Source organism: Hippoglossus hippoglossus, chromosome 6 (assembly GCF_009819705.1).
Source record: "Hippoglossus hippoglossus isolate fHipHip1 chromosome 6, fHipHip1.pri, whole genome shotgun sequence".
Classification (NCBI taxonomy): Eukaryota; Metazoa; Chordata; class Actinopteri; order Pleuronectiformes; family Pleuronectidae; genus Hippoglossus; species Hippoglossus hippoglossus.
In genome coordinates, this window is record NC_047156.1 from 3,046,706 (window position 1) to 3,069,449 (window position 22,744).

Genomic DNA, 22,744 nt, shown 5'->3' on the forward strand with positions numbered 1-22,744 from the left:
AGTTGTCCTCAAAGTCGTATAATGCCAGATCCAGAAAATAAAAACACGATGGTTGACAGGACCAACCACTTGACCTCGTATGAAGAGAGTGATGAAGGACAGAGGCAGGAAGCAGGAGAGGAGGCAGACAGGTGCCTCTCTAAGGCTAACGCTAAAACACACAAATAATAAAAGCCAGAATAAAAAACAAATGCCAATTCAGTCTCCTTGGCCTCCTCCGTTTGTATCAAATACATTTCAATACTGCACTCAAACCGAGAATCGACAGTGAACGAGAAGGAAGGCTAGAGGGGGGGGGACACAGCACACCAGACGTCCAGAGAAAAGGAACAATGGTGAACGCTGCCAACATGTAAACAAACTGGATGTCCAGGCTTCTCGAGAATCTCGTAGCATTCAAATTAGAGGAAGGCGTCGTTCACTCTGGTACAAATCCACCCTCAGAGGTTCAGTGTGTAAGATTTAGGTGAAAGGGATCTATCGGCAGAAATTAAGTATAAAATAATCCTAGTGATGTTTTCACTAGTGTGTTTCATCTAAATTGTACTAATTGTTGTTTCCTTTACCCTAGAATGGGTCTTTTATATTTAAATACTTTATATTCACATCAGGAGCGGATCCTCTCTACCGAGGCCGCCATGTTTTTTAAAGTAGCCCAGACTGGACAAAATAAACAGGGGTATTCAGCTGCAACATGACACTTCACCACTAGATGTCACTAAACTCTACACACTGAACCTTTAAAGACACGATGTCGAGCTCAACGCAACATGTAACAGGAAAGAAATACATCGTTAATATTCCTTTTCAAAAAGATGGAAAATATTTAACACAAGGTGAAGGTTCACCCTGCAAAAAAAGGCTCTTTGACAGACCAGTAAGGTTAATAAATTTAAACAAAGAAAAAGGCGAAGGTCTGCTGAAACATTTCTAAAACAGTTCTCTTCAGTCCGAATTCCCCTGTTTGACGGAATACCATTTAAATTCACTCACACACACTCACGCGGGGCTCTTTGAGATTCCCTGCAGCAACATACCAATACAATCACTACATGGACTACAAAAACAACAAAAGAGCATTTGTCAAAAACATTTCACATGGTAAAAAGTAGCAAGAATACAAAAACAGTTCAATACACTTTTTTTAAGAAAGACAAGTTTTGACTTTTCCAACTCGTCTGGCTACATACACTCACACGTCCACGTATGTACAGGCTGTGAGAGGAAGCGTAATGTTCACGTGTGGACATTTTCAGTTCACATTAGTCTGACAGCACTGACCTCTGCAGGAATATGACGAGCATATTAGTTTGAAATATATATTTCTATATATACGTCTCTAGTGGAGAGTGAGCTTGGTATCACCCATTAGGGGTTTAACTACTCTTAGTTAATTTCAGAAGGTTGGTTGGTTTACAAACAGCACTGGGACCAGGTGCTGGTGTTTTGGTTGAAGCACAAATTACCAAAATGAAGATCGTGGCCAACACATTCACTCACATGACATTTAACCATTAGAATTACTTCACTACAGGACAATAAATCCACAAACTAAGTCCAAACTGTTTCCCTTCACATTTGTTGATGACACCACTCTTGATAAATAATAAGGGAAAAATAAACTGTGATTATGTTGAAGCAGGGTGCTACGTCAGGACCAAACGAGTTACTGTGGTTGTTTTACTGTGGGAAATGAAAACCAAAAACTAGTCTCAGTCATTCTTCACCTGGCGAACAACAGTCAAGTCATTTTGATACTAAACAGCGACAGACTGGAAGCAAGAGAAAAGGAGGGAAAGAGGATAAATACTCAAGCAGTTAACATCATTTCTGGCCTGATCAGTTTATGTGGAGAGTGGAGACGCAACTCTATTGATTCATTCAATAATATGCTTTTTAACAGACTATTTTTTGGGGGAAATTAAGGAGGATTTAAGTATTTGTTGCATTTTTTTGGCACCTGTTTCAGTCCACAACTGAAGGACAGGAGTTCAGTGGTTGTGGCTTTCTCGCTGCTATCAACTGTCTGAGTGTGGGGTTGAAAAAAGGAGGAGATAGAAACAAAAAGGAGAAGAAGAAGAAGTGCTCCTCGTGTTTCTATGGAATGACAGGGCTGGAGTACTGCCGGGCTCGGGGCAGGTTAGTAGAGCAACAAAGATCTGATGTGGAACTGGTGGGAATGGATGCAATAGAAGTAGCCTAGGCTGTCCTGAAAGATTCATGAATGTTAGGCTGAATAAAAAGTCTACACGTTTTAGACAAGAGGGAGTTGAGAAAGCTGTTCAGAGGGAAAAGGTCTCCAGGGATTTATAAGCACTGGGGCACAGGATAACCGCCTCCATCAGCCGTGTGCTGCACCGTGTGATCCTGCAAAGAACCCAAGTCACTGTAACGCTCTCCACACCAGACACACTTGAACTGCCCCTCTCTGGAGTGTGTGCTCTGGTGTTTGATCAGGTGCTCGCGCTGTTTGAAGCCCTTATTGCAGTGGTCACATTTGTACGGTTTCTCCCCCGTATGCACTCGCCGGTGTCGGTTCAGGTCCGATGAGTATTTGAAGCGTTTCTCACATTCCGGGCACTTGAGCGGCTTTTCCCGTGACGGGTCGCAGCGGTGCTGGACAAATTCGGAAGAGGACAGGAAGCGGCGGTCACACAGCGAGCACTTGAGGGGCTTCTCTTGGCAGTGAGAGTTTTGATGACGCTGGAGCGTGGAACTCTTCTTGTAGCCCTTGCCACAGACGTCACACTTATACGGCTTGTCGGGTGAGTTGTTGGACGACTCGCCACATTTGTGTCTGAGCAGCTCTCCTGACTGGCTGAACTCCTTCTGGCACGAGGCGCACTTGAAAAGGTTGTCCATGCCATGAACGTGCTGGTGGTAAAGGAGGTGAGAGGGCTGCAGGAAACCTTTGTCGCACAGGTTGCATTTGAACGGCCGGTCAGTCGGGTCCTTATGTGTGCGTCTGTGGCGCACAAGTGCATACTGCTGTTTGAAGCTCATCTGACACTCATCACAGTGGAAGGGACGCTCCTCAGAGTGGGTGCGCTCATGTTGGCGAAGGTCAGATGGCCGCTTGAAACCTTTGCCACATGTGGCACAGCGAAACGGGCGGGAACCCTGCGGGTGGCAGGGGTGGTGGAGGAGCTCCGACGACTCTTTGAAATGCAGCTCACACAAGTTGCATTTGAACAAGTGCTCGCCAGAGTGCACGTACATGTGGCGCACGAGGTGGGACCGGTGTTTAAAACTCTTTTCACAGACGGCACACTTGAACGGGCGATCGTTGCTGTGTGTTCGCTGATGGTGCTGTAGATGCGACGACTGGCTGAAGGCCTTGTCACAGGTGTCACATTTGAAGGGCTTCTCTCCCGTGTGCACCCTCTCGTGCCGCGTGAGTTCTGACATGTGTTTGAAGCCTTTCTGGCAAACGGAGCATTTGTACGGTCGGTCTCGGGCCGAGGGAAAGGGAAGAATAGACGAGCTGCTGCTGGCTGATGCCCCATCACTAGTGGGCTGCTGGGGGTTGTTGGAGGTTGGTGTGGCATTGCCAGAACCGGGCCGGTAGGTTTTCTCACATATTGAACACTTCATTGGGTTGGTGCTGTTATGTGACGTGTGGTGCTGAGCGAGAGACGTGAGTAGAGAGAATCCCATCTTGCACACCCCACACACAAACGGCTTCTGCTCCACCTGAACACACTGATGCTCTAGCAAGTCGGTTGCCTGGTGGAAGATCTTCATGCACTGGGTGCACTGGAACGACCGGTCCTGACTCACCATGCACTGGTGCTCATGTGGGTTCGCCAGGTGGGAGATATCATGTCCGCAGGCCGCACACTTGTGTCCTCCCTCTGCGGCTACTTGCAGGGGGGTCTGTTGGCTGGCGTGCTGCGGCTGACTGTGCGGCCCGACTCCATGCTGACTGCCACTATGTTGCTGGCTGTGCTGCCCATGCTGGGTCTGCTGCAGCGATGTAGCATCCGGCTGCAGTACGATACCGTACACAGCACAGCCCAGCGCGCTCTCAGCTCCTGGAGGGAGGGTGTGGACGACAGGAGGTGGAGCGACGGCGTGCTGAGGCCAGGGCTCCGACATGCGGGCTCTGGTGTAGGGATTCAACTTGGCAGCTGGTGTGGCCCAACTGTGGTGAGAAAAGGAAGATTGGCACATATGTAAATAATGCATTAAACTCTTTGGGAGTGCGTTGAAAGAAACAGTTTGAAAAAAAAAAAAAAACTCACTCCATCTCAGACAATGGGACCTGGAAAACTGGAAAAGGTCCTGGGACGGACGGCGTGACGAGAGGAAGCGGCGATGGGCAGGAGGAGAACAGCTGTGTGGGGATCAGACCTGGGTTCAGAGATGTAAGAAAGTCCCCATGGTTTCACTTCCTTCAGGCCTTCGGGTGTTAGCTGCATAATAAGAGAATCAAGGTCTAAATATCCACAAACACAAACCGGTTACGCAACAACAAGCATCTTTGGGTTCAAGCTATGACTTCATTACAACTCCAAAATCCACTGACACAACAAATCCTGGTTATAAAAAGAATATCTATGTGGCGACAAAAGGCAAGTTTAAATTTGAAATCACGATACATCAGCTGTAGCGGCCAAACTTTACATCTTGGGACTAATCAGTGTAAATTGGAGTGAAATTAGCTTTAATAAATAATGATTAGTACGATTGTGAATCATGTTGCTGTGTTAAAAAGCTGAGCATCAGACCAAACCAGGGCAGATGTTTGATTTATGCTGAAGGGGCAGAAAGGAAGTTAACGACGTTTTTCTCAGTGATATTATTTGTGGAGTTGCACAAACACCGACGGGAGGAACCGGAGCTTTCCTGCAACGACTTGTTCTTCACACTGATTTAAAAAAAGCACCGACGTGCACTAAGATATCTTCGTAAACAACCCGTGCATGTGCAACACAAGCAAGTGTCATTAACACGAAGCATCGATTCACTCACATGAATATTTCTGTCTTTGCAGAAATCAGAATTCAAAAAAACGACTCGCGGGGAACAACAACACCGTCTGCCCAGCGGAACGTCGTTTCGTCTCCAAGCAAAGATCGGTGTTATCGGGATAGCTTAGCTTAGCATGGCTAGCTTAGCCGCTAGCTAACGCAGCCAGTGTAAAGGTTAGCGGGTTAGCTACCGTGAAAATAAACAACCAGGGAGCAGCGACTCGTCGGTTAGCGAGCAAAACAGCGGCGATTGTGTACCTGTGTGTCCGGTGAAGCCTCCGCAGGGTCCCGGGGAAAACGCCGCGGTCGCTCGCTTAGCTTCTCCCCCCAGATATCGTTAGCTGCCCGCTTCACATCCGCAAACGGTCCTCCGGAGCTCTCTTGTGGAAGAATGGGATTTTGTGGCTCAATGAAATGGAAGAAAATCCTCCAGCGAGTCACCGAATCTCCGAGAATAACGCCGCCGTCTCACGAGCACATTTACGGGACAACTACGGCATCACAGCGGCTGGAGAAGAGGACACATGCATGTTGATGCAAATAGCTAAGCTAGCTATCGGCTATCGGCTAGCATCCGAGCCCCTGCCCGCGCACAGGAACATGAATAAACCAAGAGACACACGCACTCACGCACGCACGCGCAAACACACTACTCATATTTACATTTACATAAATCCCCTGTGTGGTAAAGAGTGAATAAAATGTTGTTTTTCTTTTTTATTTCTTTAAATAAACATTCACAAACAGCATCTCACATACAAGACACAATAAAAATGAATAATATGACATATGTGTGTATGTAAATATGTAAACAATGAATGTGTAAACATAAATATGTAAGTAACTTAACTGTAAACCTTAAGGACATAAAGGAACTTAACTTTCAATTTTACAATAATAATAGAGTTTTTCTAAATGTATTAGCACGTGTTAATGAGTCATTAACACAAATCCCCAAGGAACAATGAAAATGAATAATAAGACATAAACAGTAAGTAACAGAAAATAACTAAAATCAAAGAGAGAAATTAAATAATAATAATAATAATTAGCAATGAGTTTTCCTAAATGTGTGACTGTGTTTATGGTTAAAATTGATTACGTTAGTTATTAGTAATTACATTTTATCGGAATATAACTAAAATAACAAAGAGTAAATAATAAAAATAATAATAATAGCGTTTTAAAATGTATTATTGTGTGTTTACAAGTCAAATAGTTAAAAATTATATTTTCTGGTTTAATTGCAAAACCTGTTATATTGGGAACTAATCCGCGGTGTCGGTTGTTTCACTGGGACCTATTTTATCATCGCAACAGGATATTTACACCGGAAGTTCAGCGCAGGAACAAGTCAAGCCAGTTGCTGGAACATGTCTCTTCCACATTTACTTTGACCGCAGGATGTTGGTGGGATACAGCAGCAGCTCGGAGGAGGAGGAGGAGGAGGACAACCAGGAGGAGACTGCTCCCCACAAAGATGCTTCTCCTGCGCGTGAGGAGGAAGAGGAAGAGGAAGGAGAGGATGGCTGCCCGGCGAGGAAGAAACCCAGAGCTGAACCACAGGTCACCAAAACAAGGTGTGTGTGTGTGTGTGTGTGTGTGTGTGTGTGTGTGTGTGTGTGTGTGTGTGTGTGTGTGTGTGTGTGTGTGTGTGTGTGTGTGTAACTGTAATGCTGCTCCAACCTGTACACATCACCCAGCTCATGTTTATGTGAAGTTTCAAAGTTTCCCCCAAGACGAGCGTCTGTTTAAAACACATATAAAGTTTAAACAACACTTAATAACACAGAAATCCATAAACAAATGAAGAATTAATGGTAATAAAAGACAATTCATCATCACCCATGAACACCTTCAACTACTGAGACTGTGATAATATTCCTAAGCTTATATTAAGAACGAGACATCACATGGAAATATAAATATGTATATACATTCATGATTCTTATTGCTGTGTTTCCTGCAGGCTTCCTGTCCCTGGTTCCCTCATGTCCATGTTCCCAGAGGACGGTGATCCAGAGACGGAGGACAGTTCCCTCCACGGTGGACGGATCCGCTCTTTCCGACACGAGAGAGGAAACTGGGCCACCTATGTTTATTTACCATGTAAGACTTGTTCTCATTCATCAATCAGGATGTTCAGATCTGGTTTCTTATGCATGGTGTCTCTCGGTCTCCCCTCTCCACCTCAGACCATCCTGAGGAGGAGTTTGAGGAGGTGCTGGAGGAGCTGTTCTCCGCTGCGAGCGACGGGGGGGTGGATTTGACCCAACAGGAGGAGTTCCACCTCAGCCTGTCCCAGACGGTGGTGCTGAGACACCACTGGATCCAGCCCTTTACACGGAGCCTCCGGGCAGACCTGGCCCACTGCAAAAAGTCAGTTAAAGGAAGGATTATCTTTATTATCCCCGAGGGGCAAAATGATAAACACGGGTCAATAATAATAATACATTTAATCTGTAGAGCACATTTCATACAAGAAATGAAGCTCAAAGTGCTTTTCAACATGTTAAAAATTCAAATAAGAAGAGAACAGATTTTAGGAAACATAAGAACATGTTAAAATGTCAATTAAAAGAACAGGAAATAAATAAGAAAAAGCATTCAAATTAAATTAAAAAGATGCATAAAAACAGTAAAGAAAGAAAGAGACATTTTCATTCTTGCTGACACCAGCGTGTGTTTCTCGCTGCCAGGTTCGTTTGCTCTGCGAGGAAACTGAAGGTTTATTGTAACGCTGAGAAGACGAGGTACAGTCAAAGCTTTTACCTTCTCAGCGCAGCACAGACCATTCACTGCTTGACCTGTTTTAATGTCAACACGTGATTCTGTCTCTTTGTGTCCCACAGGACGTTCTTGGGAATAGAAGTGTGTTCTGGTCAAACTCAGCTGTTGGACGTGGTCCGAGTTGTGGACAGAACGATGACAGAGTTTCGCCTGGACACTTTTTACAAGGTCTCTGATCAACAACAACAACAAATATTTTTCTTTACAGGGTCAATATAGTGACTGGGATGTTCTTGTATGTGTTAATGTTGGTTTACGGGAACAGGACGGATGTGTATTACATGACAATACCCAGCAGTGTTCAGGAGGATTTGTTTTAGAAAGAATAATCAGCCATTTGATGATTATTTAAAGCATAATAAAAGAATCAGGGGGAGTTTGTTCATCTTTAAACCTCATGCTCCCTCTGATCTGTTCTTCAGGAGCCGTCTTTCCATGTGAGTCTGGCCTGGTGTGTCGGAGACATGAGGGAGAAGATGGACGAATGTATTCAGAAGCTGCAGGTACGGAGACATTTTGTTTCTTTGTTAACTCTCAACAACCTTTTATATAATGTCCCTGTTGTTTGTAATTTCCAAATCCTGGGGTTATACTATACTACATGAGCAATTTTTCAAGTGTAAAATGTCCCACTGAGCATGAATCTCAGTTGTAATTATTTTTTTAAACTCTCAAATACTTGTCTTCAAGTGTGTGGTTGATGAACGAGAAGAAGGACCGTTTCACCTGAGGCTGGACGGCGTGGAGCTGCGCTGCAGGACAGGAAACAAAACCTTCCGCTTCCCCCTGGAGCCATAAGACCAGACGAGAGTGAAACCTCTCAGGTCAAAGGTCACTGACTTCCATCCTCATTCCAACTGTTACTCACTGTGTTTAGAAATCTCCTTTAATAACTGCAAAGACAATCAAGGCGAAATGGCCGAAAGAATAAATGTTATTGTAATTTTCTGCATTATTTTACCACTGACTGTAAATAAAGTTTCTACTGAGTGTATCATTGTTTTTGTTTGGACAATCTGAATGTTATGAGTTGTGTTTAATGTCTAAAAATGGTGATGTGACTGAAACCAGCTTTTAGAGAAGAATGACACGTGTGATAACGTGTAACACGCTAATGCCTCATTAACTGTCATTAGTTAAAGTGATAAATGTCATGTTCGAGAGATGAGCCCAAAAGAACGTGCACAACATGAGTGTAAAGTTTGAGATATTTTACTGTGTAGAAGGCAAAACACGTTCATTACAGACAATCTCACGATAGTTCACAGCAGATATGATGATTAGATTATGTTGATGGCACAAGGACAATCACTCAAGAGAATTAGATTCTGGCTGAATTTCTTCCAGGACAAGGAATCACGTACAATTGTAACTAAAGATGGACGACATGATAACTCCCGTTATAGTGAAGCCAAATCATCTTGATCGACCCCTAGTGGCTGTGGATGGGATGGTTTGTCATTTTTAGGTTCTAATCACTCGGACGTTTGTTCATGTTTCCATTAACTTTGGTTTTAATTGATTGTTGCTTTTAAAAAAACGGGCTGAGACCTCATGATTGACAGCTGAGACTGACTCGTGATTGGTGGAGCCTCCACATCACGATCACTCTGTGCAGACTGACTCTGAATGGAGCCACCAGCCCAAGAGGACAACGTTCTCATCAGAGATATTTCAGTTTCATTCTTGTTCAACGGGAGGAAGTGGAGCCGCGTCGTCCATCTTTATTTACAGACTATGGTTTAAAACAGGAAATGAGAGAAAACATAACATCCAATATGAAATAAAAGTCCCCTCGTTCATGCCTGTGTGAATCCAGCCCCGTCGAGGCACCTGGTTCACTCTGAGATGAAGAACATGTCGAGAAAAGTCTAAATATATCGATTATAGAGAGAGATGAAAAAACTGTGTGGACAGAGGCACTTTCTGCCAATTTATAGTTTAAATCCTTAAGTTAACAGCTCATGTAACACGAACGAAAATAGAAACAAGGCAGTTCAAGGACGATCGGGGTCTTACAGCTTGGCTGCAAGAAAAACAAATACATGCAACAAAAAGATCACGAGAAATGAAATGATGGTAAATTAATAGACTGTATATAAAGATGGACGACGTGATGGCTCAAAAAAATAGTGAAGCCAAATGATCTTGATCACCCCCTGGTGGCTGGCTGCAGTACAGGTCATAAGCTCCGCACCACGATCACTACGGCACAGACAACAAATACCGACACACAAATCCACAATATTTCAGCTTCATCTTTGTACGACAGGAGGAAGAGGAGATGCGTTGTCCACGTTCATATACAGTGTGCGTTTTAAACCATTCAAATACATTACAAGCACTGACACGTGGCCTGTGGCACAGAGAAAAGATAAATATATGTATATATATGTGCCTGACCATTTAGCCTCACAACATTAGAGTCACAGGAATCTCTTTCACAACACTGATAAAAGACCTGATGTTGATAATAACTCACGCAGCCGCTCGCACCCTGATTCATCCCTGTTTTTTTGACATGTAGGTAAAATCTTAGGTTGTTCAAATTCTGAGAAAGATAAAAAAAAGTCACAATATTCCGGCGTGACCAACAGTAAACAACGTGACGTTAAAATAAAATCGTATAATTTCAGCTATAAAATTAATTGAAAAATGTCATTCTGTAATCCTACTATAAACTTTCAATACTTTCTTACTGTGGCAGTTATAAGGGGATATTTTGGTGGTCACTGCTCAGAGAGACAGAAACGATAAGTCAGTTACAGCGGCGTCCCCCTGTCCCTCAGCGTCTTCCAGCATCAGGGGGGGAACAGCACGGTCTTGATGTAAGCCACAGTCGTGAAGTTCAACAACATGTTCACGTGTTCGTTCCCCGGAAGCTCTTTCAGCGTCACGGGCTGTTTCTGTTTCCCCACCCACCGCTTGCACTGGACGGCGCTGCGCAGGTTCACCGTCCCGTCGCCGTCGCCAAACACCACCGTGGGCTCCACGTCGGGGAACTTGTCCGAGTATTGGAAGGCCTCGGATGTCTCGATGCCGCTGCCGAACAAGCAGTGGATGGCCACGCCGGGGGGTGTGAGGTCCTCCACCAGCGGCTCCGTGTCCTGACGCATCAACCAGCCGTCCTCAAACCCGATGTCGGAGAAGAGACGCTTGTAGTCCTGTGAGGAGTAGTTGGTGGTGGGCGTCTGCACCAGGACCTTCAGGAGGACGAAGACAATAAAGTCTCAGTGGTTTATTCAGTTACTTACATCAAACGCTAATAAAGAACAAGTTATGTTCACATCATAGACTGACGGACAACATGACCACTGCCCAAAAGTGAAGCCAAATCATCTTGATCACCCCCTGGTGGCTGGCTGCAGAATAGGTTATAAACCCACCTCCTCCATGTTAGCAGATGAACCAAATGAAAAAGTCAAAGCTCAACTAAGTTTTAATTAGTTATTCGATGCTATAAAAACAAGGTTAAACGTCATGATTTTTTAAATTTAATTTACGGGTAGAGGGAGGAAGTGGACACACACAGGAGGAAGTAAGTACACACACACACACACACACACACACACACACACACACACACCTCATCTTTGAGCCAAGAGTGGGCATAGGGGAGGAGCCAGGCGGTGGAGACAGCAGAACGTTGCTGGGCGCGAATCTTCAACGGGCTGATCACTGGGATGCGGTTATTGTCACCTGTAGACGGGGAAAAGAAACCAGAGACAGAGAAGTGAAAGTGAGAAGAACCAACTGAGACCAGGACCCAGAAACCAGCAGAGTTTCATTATGCCAGATGAACAGTACCTGAAACACATGACATGACTCATGTGACATCCCAGTGATGTGGAAGTATCAGCAGCAAAACATGTTATGTCTCCTGCGAGAGTTTCACCTCATTTGCTTTGAACACCTGTAAAACCCACAACGTGTGCAGGAAGGTGCCGAGTCCACCTCTTACCGGAGATGATGACGCGCAGGGTCTTGGCGACGCCGGCCCACGGGGGCCCCAGACAGATGAAAGCTTTGATGTACTTGTCCTTCCAGGCCTGAGGCTGCTGGTTGAGGAAGTACAAGGTGTACATGTTGCCCATACTGTGAGCGATGAGCACCACGGGCCCCCCCGCTTTCTCTGCCATCTCTTCAATCATCTTCTGCAGCGCCAGGAAATACTCTTTATTCTCATCTGGAGGAGGAACAAAGAACGACAGAGGGGATGAGAGGAGAGATTTCACCCCCACTGACCCTGCTGTGAAAGACCACTCGTTACTAATATCATGCTGAAGCTATAAAAGCAGTGAACCAAGTGAAAACGTGGCCTGATGGGTAAAATGACCATCACCTCACCTGGTTACTTTTATTAAATGTCATTCTCTGCTCAGGATGTTTGTGTGGGTGTTGTAAATATGTCGGTAGCTTCAACACACAAATCACAGACAGGTTTACCAAGTTGTTGTGAGATCAGTGTGTTGTACTTCAGGTTTTACAGGTGACGGTTCATCTTTCATATTTCAGGGGCATAGGTGTGTGTGAGTGTGTTTGTGTGTTTGTTTACTCGGGGCTTTCCTCCAATCATAGGGAGCTCCTCTGACGTCATCGTCTCTGGTGTATCCCCACTCTTCCAGCGCTTGCACTATTGTAAAGAAATACATGCCTAGGAGACACACAGACACACACGCACACACGCACACAGACACACACGCACACACACACACAGAGACAAGAAAGACAAAAATAAGCATTGCACGTTTTAGTCTCTTACCAGAAGCACGAGAAGTGCGGACATTTCTACAGGATATTTTAAAACTTCTCTGAGTTCCTGTTTTGTCTTCAACTCACCCACAGTGCGTTTGCTGGGGTCCAGGTACTCCAGGGGATACGTCTGTCCAAACCCCGGGACACGAATGTCCACTCCTGGAGGGGACATGGTGCTGTGTGTGGTCCTGTTGTAGATCAACCTGCACACATACACACACACTTTGTCACAAGGAGGGTTCGATCCCTTTTAGTTCTGCAGCTGTGGTGAACCTCACACATATTTTTAAGACAAGGAGACTGAATTACTTCCTGTATTAAATCACTGTTGTGCCACAAATACAGAAGTGAGGGAAGAAACCTGCAGAAGTGAACCGGAAAAAAAGTTTAAACATATACATATAATATTGATAGAAATAGACTCTGGACACTGTTTTCTTTGCCATTTTATAAACCAGTACAAATTCACATGAGGCTGTAATTTATTTAATTTATCGAGCTCAGAGTTTGCTTTACCTGAGTGTATTAAAGTTATTTCACTAAAACTGCGACAGGTGACACAGACAGTTGAACCTTTACTGTGTCCACGGAGCCTGATGCACTGGAACATGTGTGAACCTGCAGCAGGACTCTCATCTCACACCCACTTATTCTTTGTTGTCTGTTACTCATGTTCTCAAGCTTTTAGGTAATTACACATCATGTGCATTAGAGCAGAGGTTTGTCCTTCCCGGACGATGACTCAGCTGGATTTCTAATCTTTGGAGACTAATCTGGAATTTTCCAGATTTCTGAAGCTGACTTGAAAATGACCCAGAGTTCTCACAGCTGCCAACAAGAGGAAGAAGGAAATCGACTTTCAAAACAAACAAAAAAACACTTTGGACAGATATGGTGTAAATTACATTACGGAGGCAGTGTACAGAACAAATGTCTAAGAGGAATATTGAGAAATGCTGTAATTAGTCAGAAACACGTTGGTGTTATTGTTATGATTTCACAATTTCCCCAACAATACGTTACCTGAACTTAAAAATAAAATAGAAATTCAGTTTTTGATACGATCAACAGAAAAATATCAATTCAACTAAACATGGTTACGGTCGTTAGTCAGTTTTAAATGAGCTGTTGTGCAGTTGGAATAAAAGATGTTTTGTTTGTGATCATGTGATCAGCCAGTTATACGAGTGTCCATCATACAAACATGAAAGGAACCCTATCTCCCCCTCTGTGTCCTTCACCACCTTGTCGATAAATGAAAGGTTCAAAAGGTCAGTCTATCCCGAGTGCGTTGATTAGAGTTCATAGAAAGTCAAACAGGTCATTGAACCCACCTAACGACTCCACCCTACTGAAATGAGGAATTTGTCAAATCAACTAGAACGGCCGTGAGTAGAGGCCCAACAGTCCCCTGATGAAACCACATTGAAATCCATTCGATCTGGATTTTTACTTTGATCTGCACACAAATAAATATCAGTCCAACAAACATGTCGTTCTTTTTGAAGAAAGTGAAAATAAAAATCCTGTATCCAGTCCGCATTAAAATCTCCCTCGGGTTCAGGCCCCACCCTCCTTAGAATTTCATGGAAATCAGATGAGTAGTTTTTGCGTAATCCTGCTAAGAAACAAACACACAGACGAAAAACTAAATGTCCTTTGCGGAGGAAAATATCGTCCACAAAGGGATCAGTTGTAAACATATTTGATCACAACAGAAAACTACAGCTTATTCAATAGTAATGATTATGTAAATGGGAAAAAGGAGATATTTTCATCTTGTGTTTGTTCACGGAGGCGGATGAGTTGATCAGTGGCTGATGAAGCCTCCCTCCTCGATGACTGTATGTAAACACACAGACCGACTCGTACCTGATGTTGTCGATCCAGCAGTCGATGGCCACCGGGACCAGCAGCTCCAGGTTGAGCCACAGGGTGAAGAAGGTGTCGGTCTTCTTGTAGCAGATGTAATGAACCACACTGGGTTTATCCAGCTTCGCCTCCAACTGGTTCCCCAGGTCCCCGGGAACTGCAACGGGGCAACGTGAGCGCAGGGTTACGGCCAAGTCACAGGAAACAGATCATAACAGAGACACCGTATGCAATTAGCGAAAGCTGAAGAGGGAGGGGAGGCATGTAGATCAGTGTGCAGAGTTTTGACCCGTTGCTATGGAGCCACGCTCACGGTTCTCAGAAGAGCCAGTGAAGATAATTCAGTCAATCATCTACACTAATGGTTCTCTATCCTCTGCTGGGTTTTTAAAACAAGGTCCCTGAGATGAATCCTAACGATTGAGTGACTCTTTGACTTTTCCTCTTACACAACCTGAAACATTAAAGCAAACACAAGGACGTTGCGTTACAGTGTTGTTGTAGCATCGTTCCGTGACCCTAACGTTCTTAGACCTGCCGGGACCCGGGTTCGTTGCAGCAGCACCGTGATGCAAGCTGTTAAATGTGATGCAAGCGGTTAAGAACAAGTCACCTTCATCTTCACACAGAAAAACAACTGTGCCTGAGTCTCACTGCAGGATGTGGAGGAATTCACTGCATCATGTGTTGAGACACTTTCTGCACAAGTGTGTAAACGTGTGGTTCATCCACAGACACTGGTTGTTTGGGGGGGGGGGGGGGGGGGGGGGGGGCTGCTACAGACTCTTATCACAGCAGCTGAGGCTGGAACTAACAAACACAGATAAGGCTTCTTCTAAACTCGAGACCCTTATTGTGAAGGTGTGGAAGAAGAATGGCAGAAGTTATAAAACACACGGGTTCAGGTTTAACTCCTAACCTGGACTTTTTAAAAATTCCACATAAAACTTTATTGTTTAATTACACAGAGATTCCCACAGTAACCAGAGAAAACTTCCCTGCTGGACAATCTGTTGCGGATCAGTCATATGACCAGAGTCTCACGCGCACACGCACACACACGCACACTTTCTGTTTACGAACCGACTTGCAGCCGAACTCCTCTGAAGAAACCAGCTGAATAATTCAACCTCCATTAGAAGCGGTGGTGGAAACAAACAATGACTGAGCACATTTCCCATCACCGGTCGCGACCCAAACACAAAACACAAACACACACATTTACGTGTTTTACCCTAAAAAGCAACACAACGTCCAACCGGCTACTGGATGGACATTGTGGGAGCGGACAGGCCAAACGTGTTACAAAGTTAAATTGACTAAATATACAAACAGCCTGGGTGGATCTGAACGAGCCGAATGGAAGTGTAGCTCAGGCGCCACCACACAACACTGTTGTTGTTGCTCTGCGGTCCGTGTCACACGTGTAACCACGAAGCGGAGTTAAACGTGTTATATCGCTAATGGGAGTTTGGCTCAGATTGGATGTGACTCCAGCTGAGGGATGACAACAAGTTGCGCAACAACCAGGTGATGGATGAAAAGGTGAGAAGATGCAGAGACGCAGGGGGGGGGGGCACTCACCGAGGACCACGGGGGGTCTCGCCGGCCCACACGACCTTCCTCCGGGACATCGCTCCAGCGGAGTCCCGCCGCTGAGACCCGACAGCAGCGGCAGCAACAAGCCGAGCTGCAGCAGCGCAGAGAGCGAAGAGGTTATCCGCTGCCGACCCGCCATGACTCCCGCTGTCTCATCGCCCCACGGCCATGGCGCCTCTCCGGAGGGTCCAGCTGTGTGAGTGTGTGTGTGCGTGTGTCCGTCTGCCGTGTTTGTTTTCTCCTTCAACACAATCAACACAATCTACACAATCAAATCTCTGACGAGCGCCGGAGAGCGCAGGTCACGAGGTCCTCAACAGATCGCAGAGCAGTCGATCCGGGGAGACGGCTCCTGCGATCAAGGCAAAAGTCATCGAGATTAGATGTAGTCGAACAGAGGATGATATTTACACCAACTGGGTTTTATTTTATTTTTTAATCTTCCTCTTTGTGTTACGATGAAAGTTAATTTATGTGTTTATGTTAGTTTACCAAAAAGGTGTTAATAATGTTTACAGTTAAGTTATTTACATATTTATGTTTACACATTCATTCATTCTGCTCAGTCCATTATACTCTGTTGTATATATTTTTCTTATAATTTATATTGTAGGTGTATTTTTTATTGTATTACTTTTGTTTTATATTTTAATATTTTTGAACATTTAGAAGGAGCCTGTGACCCATGAATTTCACTGTCAACGGGTTAGGGTTAGGGTTATGTATGTAATCGTTGTGCACATGACAAATACAGTCTAAATATGTCATGAAAACAGGAGTAGTGATGTGTTGAATCTGCCTCTAGTTCTTTCACCTTTACCTTCGTCTTAGGGCCTTTCTGGCTTCTTGTTGTGTCACAGGAGAGTGAGGAGCAGGAAGCTTGTCCTGTTAGTAGATGACCAGTGTGGAGGAGAGTAAAGTGCTGCTGTTGTTACTTTACATTAAACGAGGTCCAACTCCCCCACAAAGGAACGTACTCTTGTAAGGACAAGGCTCAAGGGTTCAAAGGCTTTATTGTCATTATGCAGAAATAAACAAGTTATCAATGCAATGAAATTCTTAGTTCTCTTGTCTCTGCCTGGTGCCGTTGCATTGGTGGCTTTTGAGCATTTGGAAACATGATCAACTTTATTGCACGAGCACGTGAACACATACATTAACTTAATTTGAGGAAAAATAAAGGAAACCTTTTATTTGTATTGCATGTGGAAGCATTCCTCTGCACGTGGATGAATTCACAGTGGTCTGGTTTATACGGTGGTCGAGAGAACTCAACACACTGACACTTGCAAATGTACACATTGCACTGGATCACTGACCACAGCTGACCTTTGGTACCATAGATCTTTTATTATAACATGTTTACAAAGCAACATTTTACTTGTACGATCAAATGTATAGTTTAACATCACTGGTTTAAACAAGCAACATCATTTGATGATCACCTTTTCATTTTTTTTACATACATCTAAAAATGTATAAATCCTAACAGAAATATTGCAATGATGTCATATACAGTGATGTCTTTTCTTTCCTTCTTTGTCAATCTTATGAACAATAGAGAGCATTTATAATCAATTTTATCTGTCCCTTGCTGTGTGTGTGTGTGTGTGTGTGTGTGTGTGTGTGTGTGTGTGTGTGTGTGTGTGTGTGTGTGTGTGTGTGTGTGTGCTTGTGTGTGTGTGTGTGTGTGTGTGTGGCAAGCTATTTATTTTAACATTTAATAGCTACACTGAAAGCAGACATGAGGAAACATGCACATGGAACCATGAATTGAATCCAGGAACCTTCTGTCTCTCAGGTACCAGTGTTAACCACCACACCACCACGCTGCACGTCATATATATATATATATATAGGCCTTACCCTTGTGTATGTGTGTGTTTGTGTGTGTATTTGTATATAATAAGGAAGCGATGATTTACTCACCATCTATCAAAAGTAAACAAATCATGATTGTGTATTTATTTTAGAGTTGTATGTAAATAATACACATACAAAAACAGAAAGAAAGAAAGCATCATTTGAAATAACCTTATTTCTATGTTTGTAACTATAATGATGTTTAACACTGTATATCTGACCATGACTGCCACCAGATATAAGGTTAAACAACAGACTGTGTGGGTTAGACACAACAAAATAGACTATGGAACATAAATAAACAGTTAAACTAAGCATACAGTTTAGATAAGGGGGTCACAGTTATCTGCTGGGGGGGTCAGGGACAAGTTACAAGTCCAGATTAGTTTGTTGCACTAACATGGACCATGACGGGGGTGTTTAAACATGTAGGAGCTACAGTGTGTGTGGATGTGTCGGGTTTTGCCTTTATTTGCTACTCAGTTCCAAATCGGACATCTACTTCTTCGGGTGTGTCTGATTTGCCCTCCAGGATGTTCTGGATTTGGTTGATCACCTTTTCGTGGAACACAATATCCAGGTGGGTCAAGCCTCTGTACTCCGTCACGTGGACGGGCTTCTCCTGCTGCCCCACCCAACGCTTGCACAGGCTCATGCTGAAGCTGTCCACCGTGTTGTCCCCATCAGCATAAACAAAGTCCACCGGGTCTACGTTGGGAAAATCCTCGTCGTAAATGTACGTTATCGGAGTGGGAAGCCCCACGCCGTACATACACCACACCTCCACACCAGGTGGGATGAGATCGCCCGTGAGGTTCTTGGTGTCCTCCCACATGTACCTGAAAACAACAGGGGGGATGAGGGGTTTATTAAATGAAGAGGATGACAGCTTATGTTATGACTTTTGTTTTTATGATCGTTGAAATGGTCGATTCTAGTGACGAACCCTCAGAAGATTATCACTTATCATTATATTGCAGTTCCCTTCAGCTCTATAGTGACCTGAAAAGAGTCTGGCAGTAGTTTCCAACTTCAACCAATGTAGACTCAAGTGACATCACATAAGGTAACTGATTCGATTTCCACAGCTTCCTCGAGAGCCATGAAAGGTTTCAAACGCAATAATATCAAAGCCGTTATTTACCAGCCATCCTCAAAGCTGATGTCCTTGAAGAATTGGTGATAGTTCTGGTTGGTGTAGTTGAGGGTCGGCGTGGAGATGAACACGTGGTCCTTGGGCCAGGCTTTGTCAGACGGCAGCATCCAGGGATTCGTTGTTGTCATCCTCTGCTCCTCACGGATCTTGATGTTGGAAATCATCGGGATGCCGTCGTTCTCTCCTGCGGTGAAAACACACATAAGGAAGAAGTTTCCAATGTGCAAAACATGCACGAATGAATAAATCAAATATGAAATACTGAATCAAACCAGGGTCCAGGTAGTTAGAGCTAGTACAGATTGTCTTCTATTGTATTGTAATCTGCTCCTGGTACTTTACGTTACCTGATGCCATGACCCTAAGTGCTTTAACAGCGCCCCCCCATGGAGCTCCCAGGGAGATGAAGCCCCTGATGAACTTGTCCTTCCAGGCCTGAGGCTGGTGGTTGAGGAAGTAGAGGACGTAGTGGCAGCCCATGCTGTGTCCCAGCAGGTAAACAGGATGCTGGTACTGGTCGTACATCTCCTCCACCAGGTATTTCAGCTTCGTGAGATACTCTTCATTCTCATCTACGAGGAGAGGTGACAGGAGGCAGGGACTTTAATAAGTAAAAGTACACTCAAGGTATTCCTCCTCCTTATTATCATCTAGAATGTCACAACAAGATGGAGAAACCCACAGTAATTGCTATGTGGCTATTACTGGCAACACATGGCTGCCTGTTTACATAAAGCACAAAAAGCAACACTTTTTCTTCTTTTAGCAAAGTTTTGGTCTCCACCAACTCTTTAGAAAAACACATTGTTGTCTGAAGTTGCTAGATTTCTGAATTTAGATCATAGGTTCATAATCTTCTGTGGGTTTGCATCATTTACTGAGATTTTAATTCTGATTGCAAGCTGCACAAATCAATATGTTTATATTTATGAGACATATTTCCTCTGGTTGAGACGTGTGATGACTTTTCAATAAACCGGTAATAACGAGTGTGTGTGTGTGTGAGTGTTTATGTCCCTTACTAGGAGCTAGTCTCCAGTCGTACGGTGCTCCTCGGATGGTCTCATTTCGTGTGTAGCCCACGTTGACCAGATGTTGAACCATCGTGTAAAAATAACCTGCAAGAGAAAAAACCCAGCAAAATGTTTGTGAGATCTTTTGTCATTTATCAAACAAATTCATGTAAATATGTCAGAAACCACAAACCCCCCCCCTGTTAATCCACCAGTACACAAGTGTTTCTCTCACCGGCCAGTTTGTTATAGTCAAGAAACTCGATGGGAAACGTCTGCCCAAATCCTGGGACTCGCACCTGCACCCCCGGTGAGTTAGATGACCGCCGGCTCGTCCTGTCGTAAACAAGTCTAGGACACACACATGGACATTCATACTAATCCACCTGATCAAAAAGTCTTCTGCAATGTGACTTTCATATTATCTGACAAAGAATAAGAATTTGAACGACTTCAATTTCTGAGTAAGGGTCAGGAAATATTACACAACATCTGCTGTCGCCCCTGGAAAAACACAGATGTGGAGCAAAGGGAAATGTTTCATTCAGCAGCTTGAGGGTGAAAGGTAATAGAGATAGAGGACGGACATTAAGGGTCAATCAGTGTTACCTAATGTTATCAATCCAGCAGTCTACACCTATCGGCATGAACATGTTGAGGTCGATCCACAGGGGGAACCAGTGTTCAGTTTTCTTGTAGCACATCCAGCTGACCAGCGTGGGTTTGTTTAACTTGGCCTCCAGGCGGTTCCCCAAGTTCCCTGGTACTGGACACACACACACACACACACACACACACACACACACACACACACACACACACACACACACACACACACACACACACACATATATATATAAATCACATCAGAGAGAAAGATTAAGTAAACTGTGGGTCAGTTTCTCCCAACGTGTGTCCCAAATAAAGATGGACGACACATCTTAACTTCCTTCACTTTTTAGAAATGGAGCCAACATATCCTGTATGTGATCGTTGCCATCTTGCACATTTGGAGCCAGGATCTGTGCAGTAACATTGAGGAATGACCGGAAAATTGGTTTCATGGAAACATTCATGGTCTTTACAAAGCTGGACAGAGTAAAACCCAAACAGCTGAAGTGCGGAGCATGAACCCTCTGTCATGTTTTGGCCCTTTGTGCCTTTAAACCCTGAGTGTAGATAAGAAGGACACAAACAGTAACGTACAGGGTCGAATGTACAGAGTGTAACACACACACACTGCTTGGACATCAATACACAGTCGGATAGAGAGAGAGAGAGAGAGAGAGAGATAGATAGAGAGAGAGAGAGAGAGAGAGAGAGAGAGAGAGAGAGAGAGAGAGAGAGAGAGAGAGAGATAGGTCAGGAGTTTGGTAGGTCGGTAAGTGGATCAGTTGGTCAGTCGGTTTATAGGTAGGTAGGTTGCTCGTTCAGTTGGTTAGTCGGTCATTAGGCATGTAGATCCATCGGTAGGTAGGTAGGTAGATAGGTCAGTAGGTGTGTAGATTCGTAGGTAGGTCAGTAAGTTGATCGGCCCGTCAGTCGGTCTTTGGGTAGGTAGATCGGTAGGCAGGTAGGTAGGTGGGTCAGTTGGTCTGTCTGTCTATAGGTATGTAGATCAGTAGGTAGGCAGGTAGGTAGGTAGGTGGGTAGGCAGGTAGGTTGGTCGGTCAGTTGGTCAGTCAGTCTATAGGTATGTAGATCAGTGGGTAGGTTGGTCAGTCGATCTATAAGTAGCTAGGTAGGTAAATTAAAGACCTTGTCGGTTGGTGCTACATTTTTTTGGTGCATATTTCCAAATAGATTTTCAATGAAAACAGCCCAGGTGACACATGGTGTTTCAGGGGCCCATTCAGACACACACTTACCGATGATGAGTGGCGGAGTGCTGTTGCTCAGGACTCTGGTTTTGGCGTTGGGCGGGAACACAACATTTACAATCCAGAACCCTGAGGAGTGATGAAGGACCAGCAGGATCCCAACCAGCAGCACCGAGCAGAGGTGCACAGAGGAGACCATGATTCCTTCCACCAGCCAATGAATGAATGACAGGGTCGGTCTGTAGGACGAGGAGGAGGAAGAGGAGGAGGAGGAGGAAGATCAGACCTTTATCACCTGGTCCCCTGTAGAACTGTATCCGCTCCGGGTCAGAGAGTCACAGCATGTTTGACCTGAGTGAAACTGTTGCTGCACGCACACCGAATAACAAGCCAAATATTCATCAGCCCACGCGCACGCCCACACGCACACTCACGCGGACAAACGGACCAATAAAACGCGTAGACTCAGGTTTACTCGTTGCCCTATTGATTCTTCACAATCACACGTATTTATTCTCACAACACATTGTCAATGATTGACAGGGAGCACTGACAAGAGGAGATTTATTCTCACACAAAAAACAGCTGTTTTTCCCAAGAAAAACATTTATCAACAGATGTTTAATGTTTAATGTGCACTGACTTTACAGTTCTGGTTAAATAAAAACAGATGTTGTATTTACAGTATAAATAAATAAATAATATACTTACATAAAGAAAAGTTCTGTTCCAGCTGTGAGAGGCCGAAACAACAGACTACTCTCCGCTGGTGCTGCGTTCAAGCTCCTCGTAAACCCCAAACTTTCAGAGCTTTAATGAGGAAATAACGATTGTTTTCAAGAATAACACAGACTATGATATCAGATTATAAACTTATTTGTATTTGAGTATTATGTTCCAGAA

At 44.3% G+C, this 22,744-nt stretch overlaps 4 protein-coding genes across 6 annotated transcripts; 1 reads left to right on the plus strand and 3 right to left on the minus strand.

Annotated features, from left to right (window-relative positions):
• Positions 1-1,953: 1,953 nt before the first annotated feature.
• On the minus strand, positions 1,954-5,593 carry znf319b (zinc finger protein 319b). The gene is made up of 3 exons (XM_034588516.1): positions 5,232-5,593; positions 4,245-4,415; positions 1,954-4,144 (listed from the first exon to the last, which is right to left on the minus strand). The coding sequence occupies exons 2-3, from the start codon at positions 4,247-4,249 to the stop codon at positions 2,308-2,310; spliced, it is 1,842 nt and encodes a 613-aa protein (XP_034444407.1). The 5' UTR covers positions 4,250-4,415; positions 5,232-5,593; the 3' UTR covers positions 1,954-2,307.
• A 353-nt stretch (positions 5,594-5,946) lies between these two features.
• usb1 (U6 snRNA biogenesis 1) lies at positions 5,947-9,613 on the plus strand. 3 transcript variants are annotated; one of them, XM_034588528.1, is made up of 9 exons: positions 5,947-5,964; positions 6,377-6,553; positions 6,943-7,082; positions 7,169-7,352; positions 7,673-7,726; positions 7,826-7,931; positions 8,186-8,266; positions 8,454-8,866; positions 8,900-9,613. In XM_034588528.1, exons 2-8 carry the CDS (start codon positions 6,378-6,380, stop codon positions 8,559-8,561), a joined length of 849 nt encoding a protein of 282 aa, XP_034444419.1. In that variant the 5' UTR covers positions 5,947-5,964; position 6,377; the 3' UTR covers positions 8,562-8,866; positions 8,900-9,613. The 3 variants fall into 3 exon arrangements, with proteins under 3 accessions (XP_034444419.1, XP_034444417.1, XP_034444418.1); XM_034588526.1 differs by lacking the exon at positions 5,947-5,964 and having other exon boundaries at positions 6,320-6,553; XM_034588527.1 differs by lacking the exon at positions 5,947-5,964 and having other exon boundaries at positions 6,320-6,553; positions 8,454-8,854.
• pla2g15 (phospholipase A2, group XV) lies at positions 8,965-16,310 on the minus strand. Its single transcript, XM_034588520.1, has 7 exons — positions 15,975-16,310; positions 14,391-14,547; positions 12,603-12,721; positions 12,319-12,417; positions 11,725-11,949; positions 11,350-11,462; positions 8,965-10,966 (listed from the first exon to the last, which is right to left on the minus strand). Exons 1-7 carry the CDS (start codon positions 16,126-16,128, stop codon positions 10,565-10,567), a joined length of 1,269 nt encoding a protein of 422 aa, XP_034444411.1. The 5' UTR covers positions 16,129-16,310; the 3' UTR covers positions 8,965-10,564.
• Positions 16,311-17,939: 1,629 nt separating this feature from the next.
• On the minus strand, positions 17,940-22,260 carry lcat (lecithin-cholesterol acyltransferase). The gene is made up of 7 exons (XM_034588519.1): positions 21,890-22,260; positions 20,631-20,787; positions 20,257-20,372; positions 20,031-20,126; positions 19,356-19,580; positions 18,997-19,192; positions 17,940-18,691 (listed from the first exon to the last, which is right to left on the minus strand). Exons 1-7 carry the CDS (start codon positions 22,038-22,040, stop codon positions 18,328-18,330), a joined length of 1,305 nt encoding a protein of 434 aa, XP_034444410.1. The 5' UTR covers positions 22,041-22,260; the 3' UTR covers positions 17,940-18,327.
• Between the last annotated feature and the right edge of the window lie 484 nt (positions 22,261-22,744).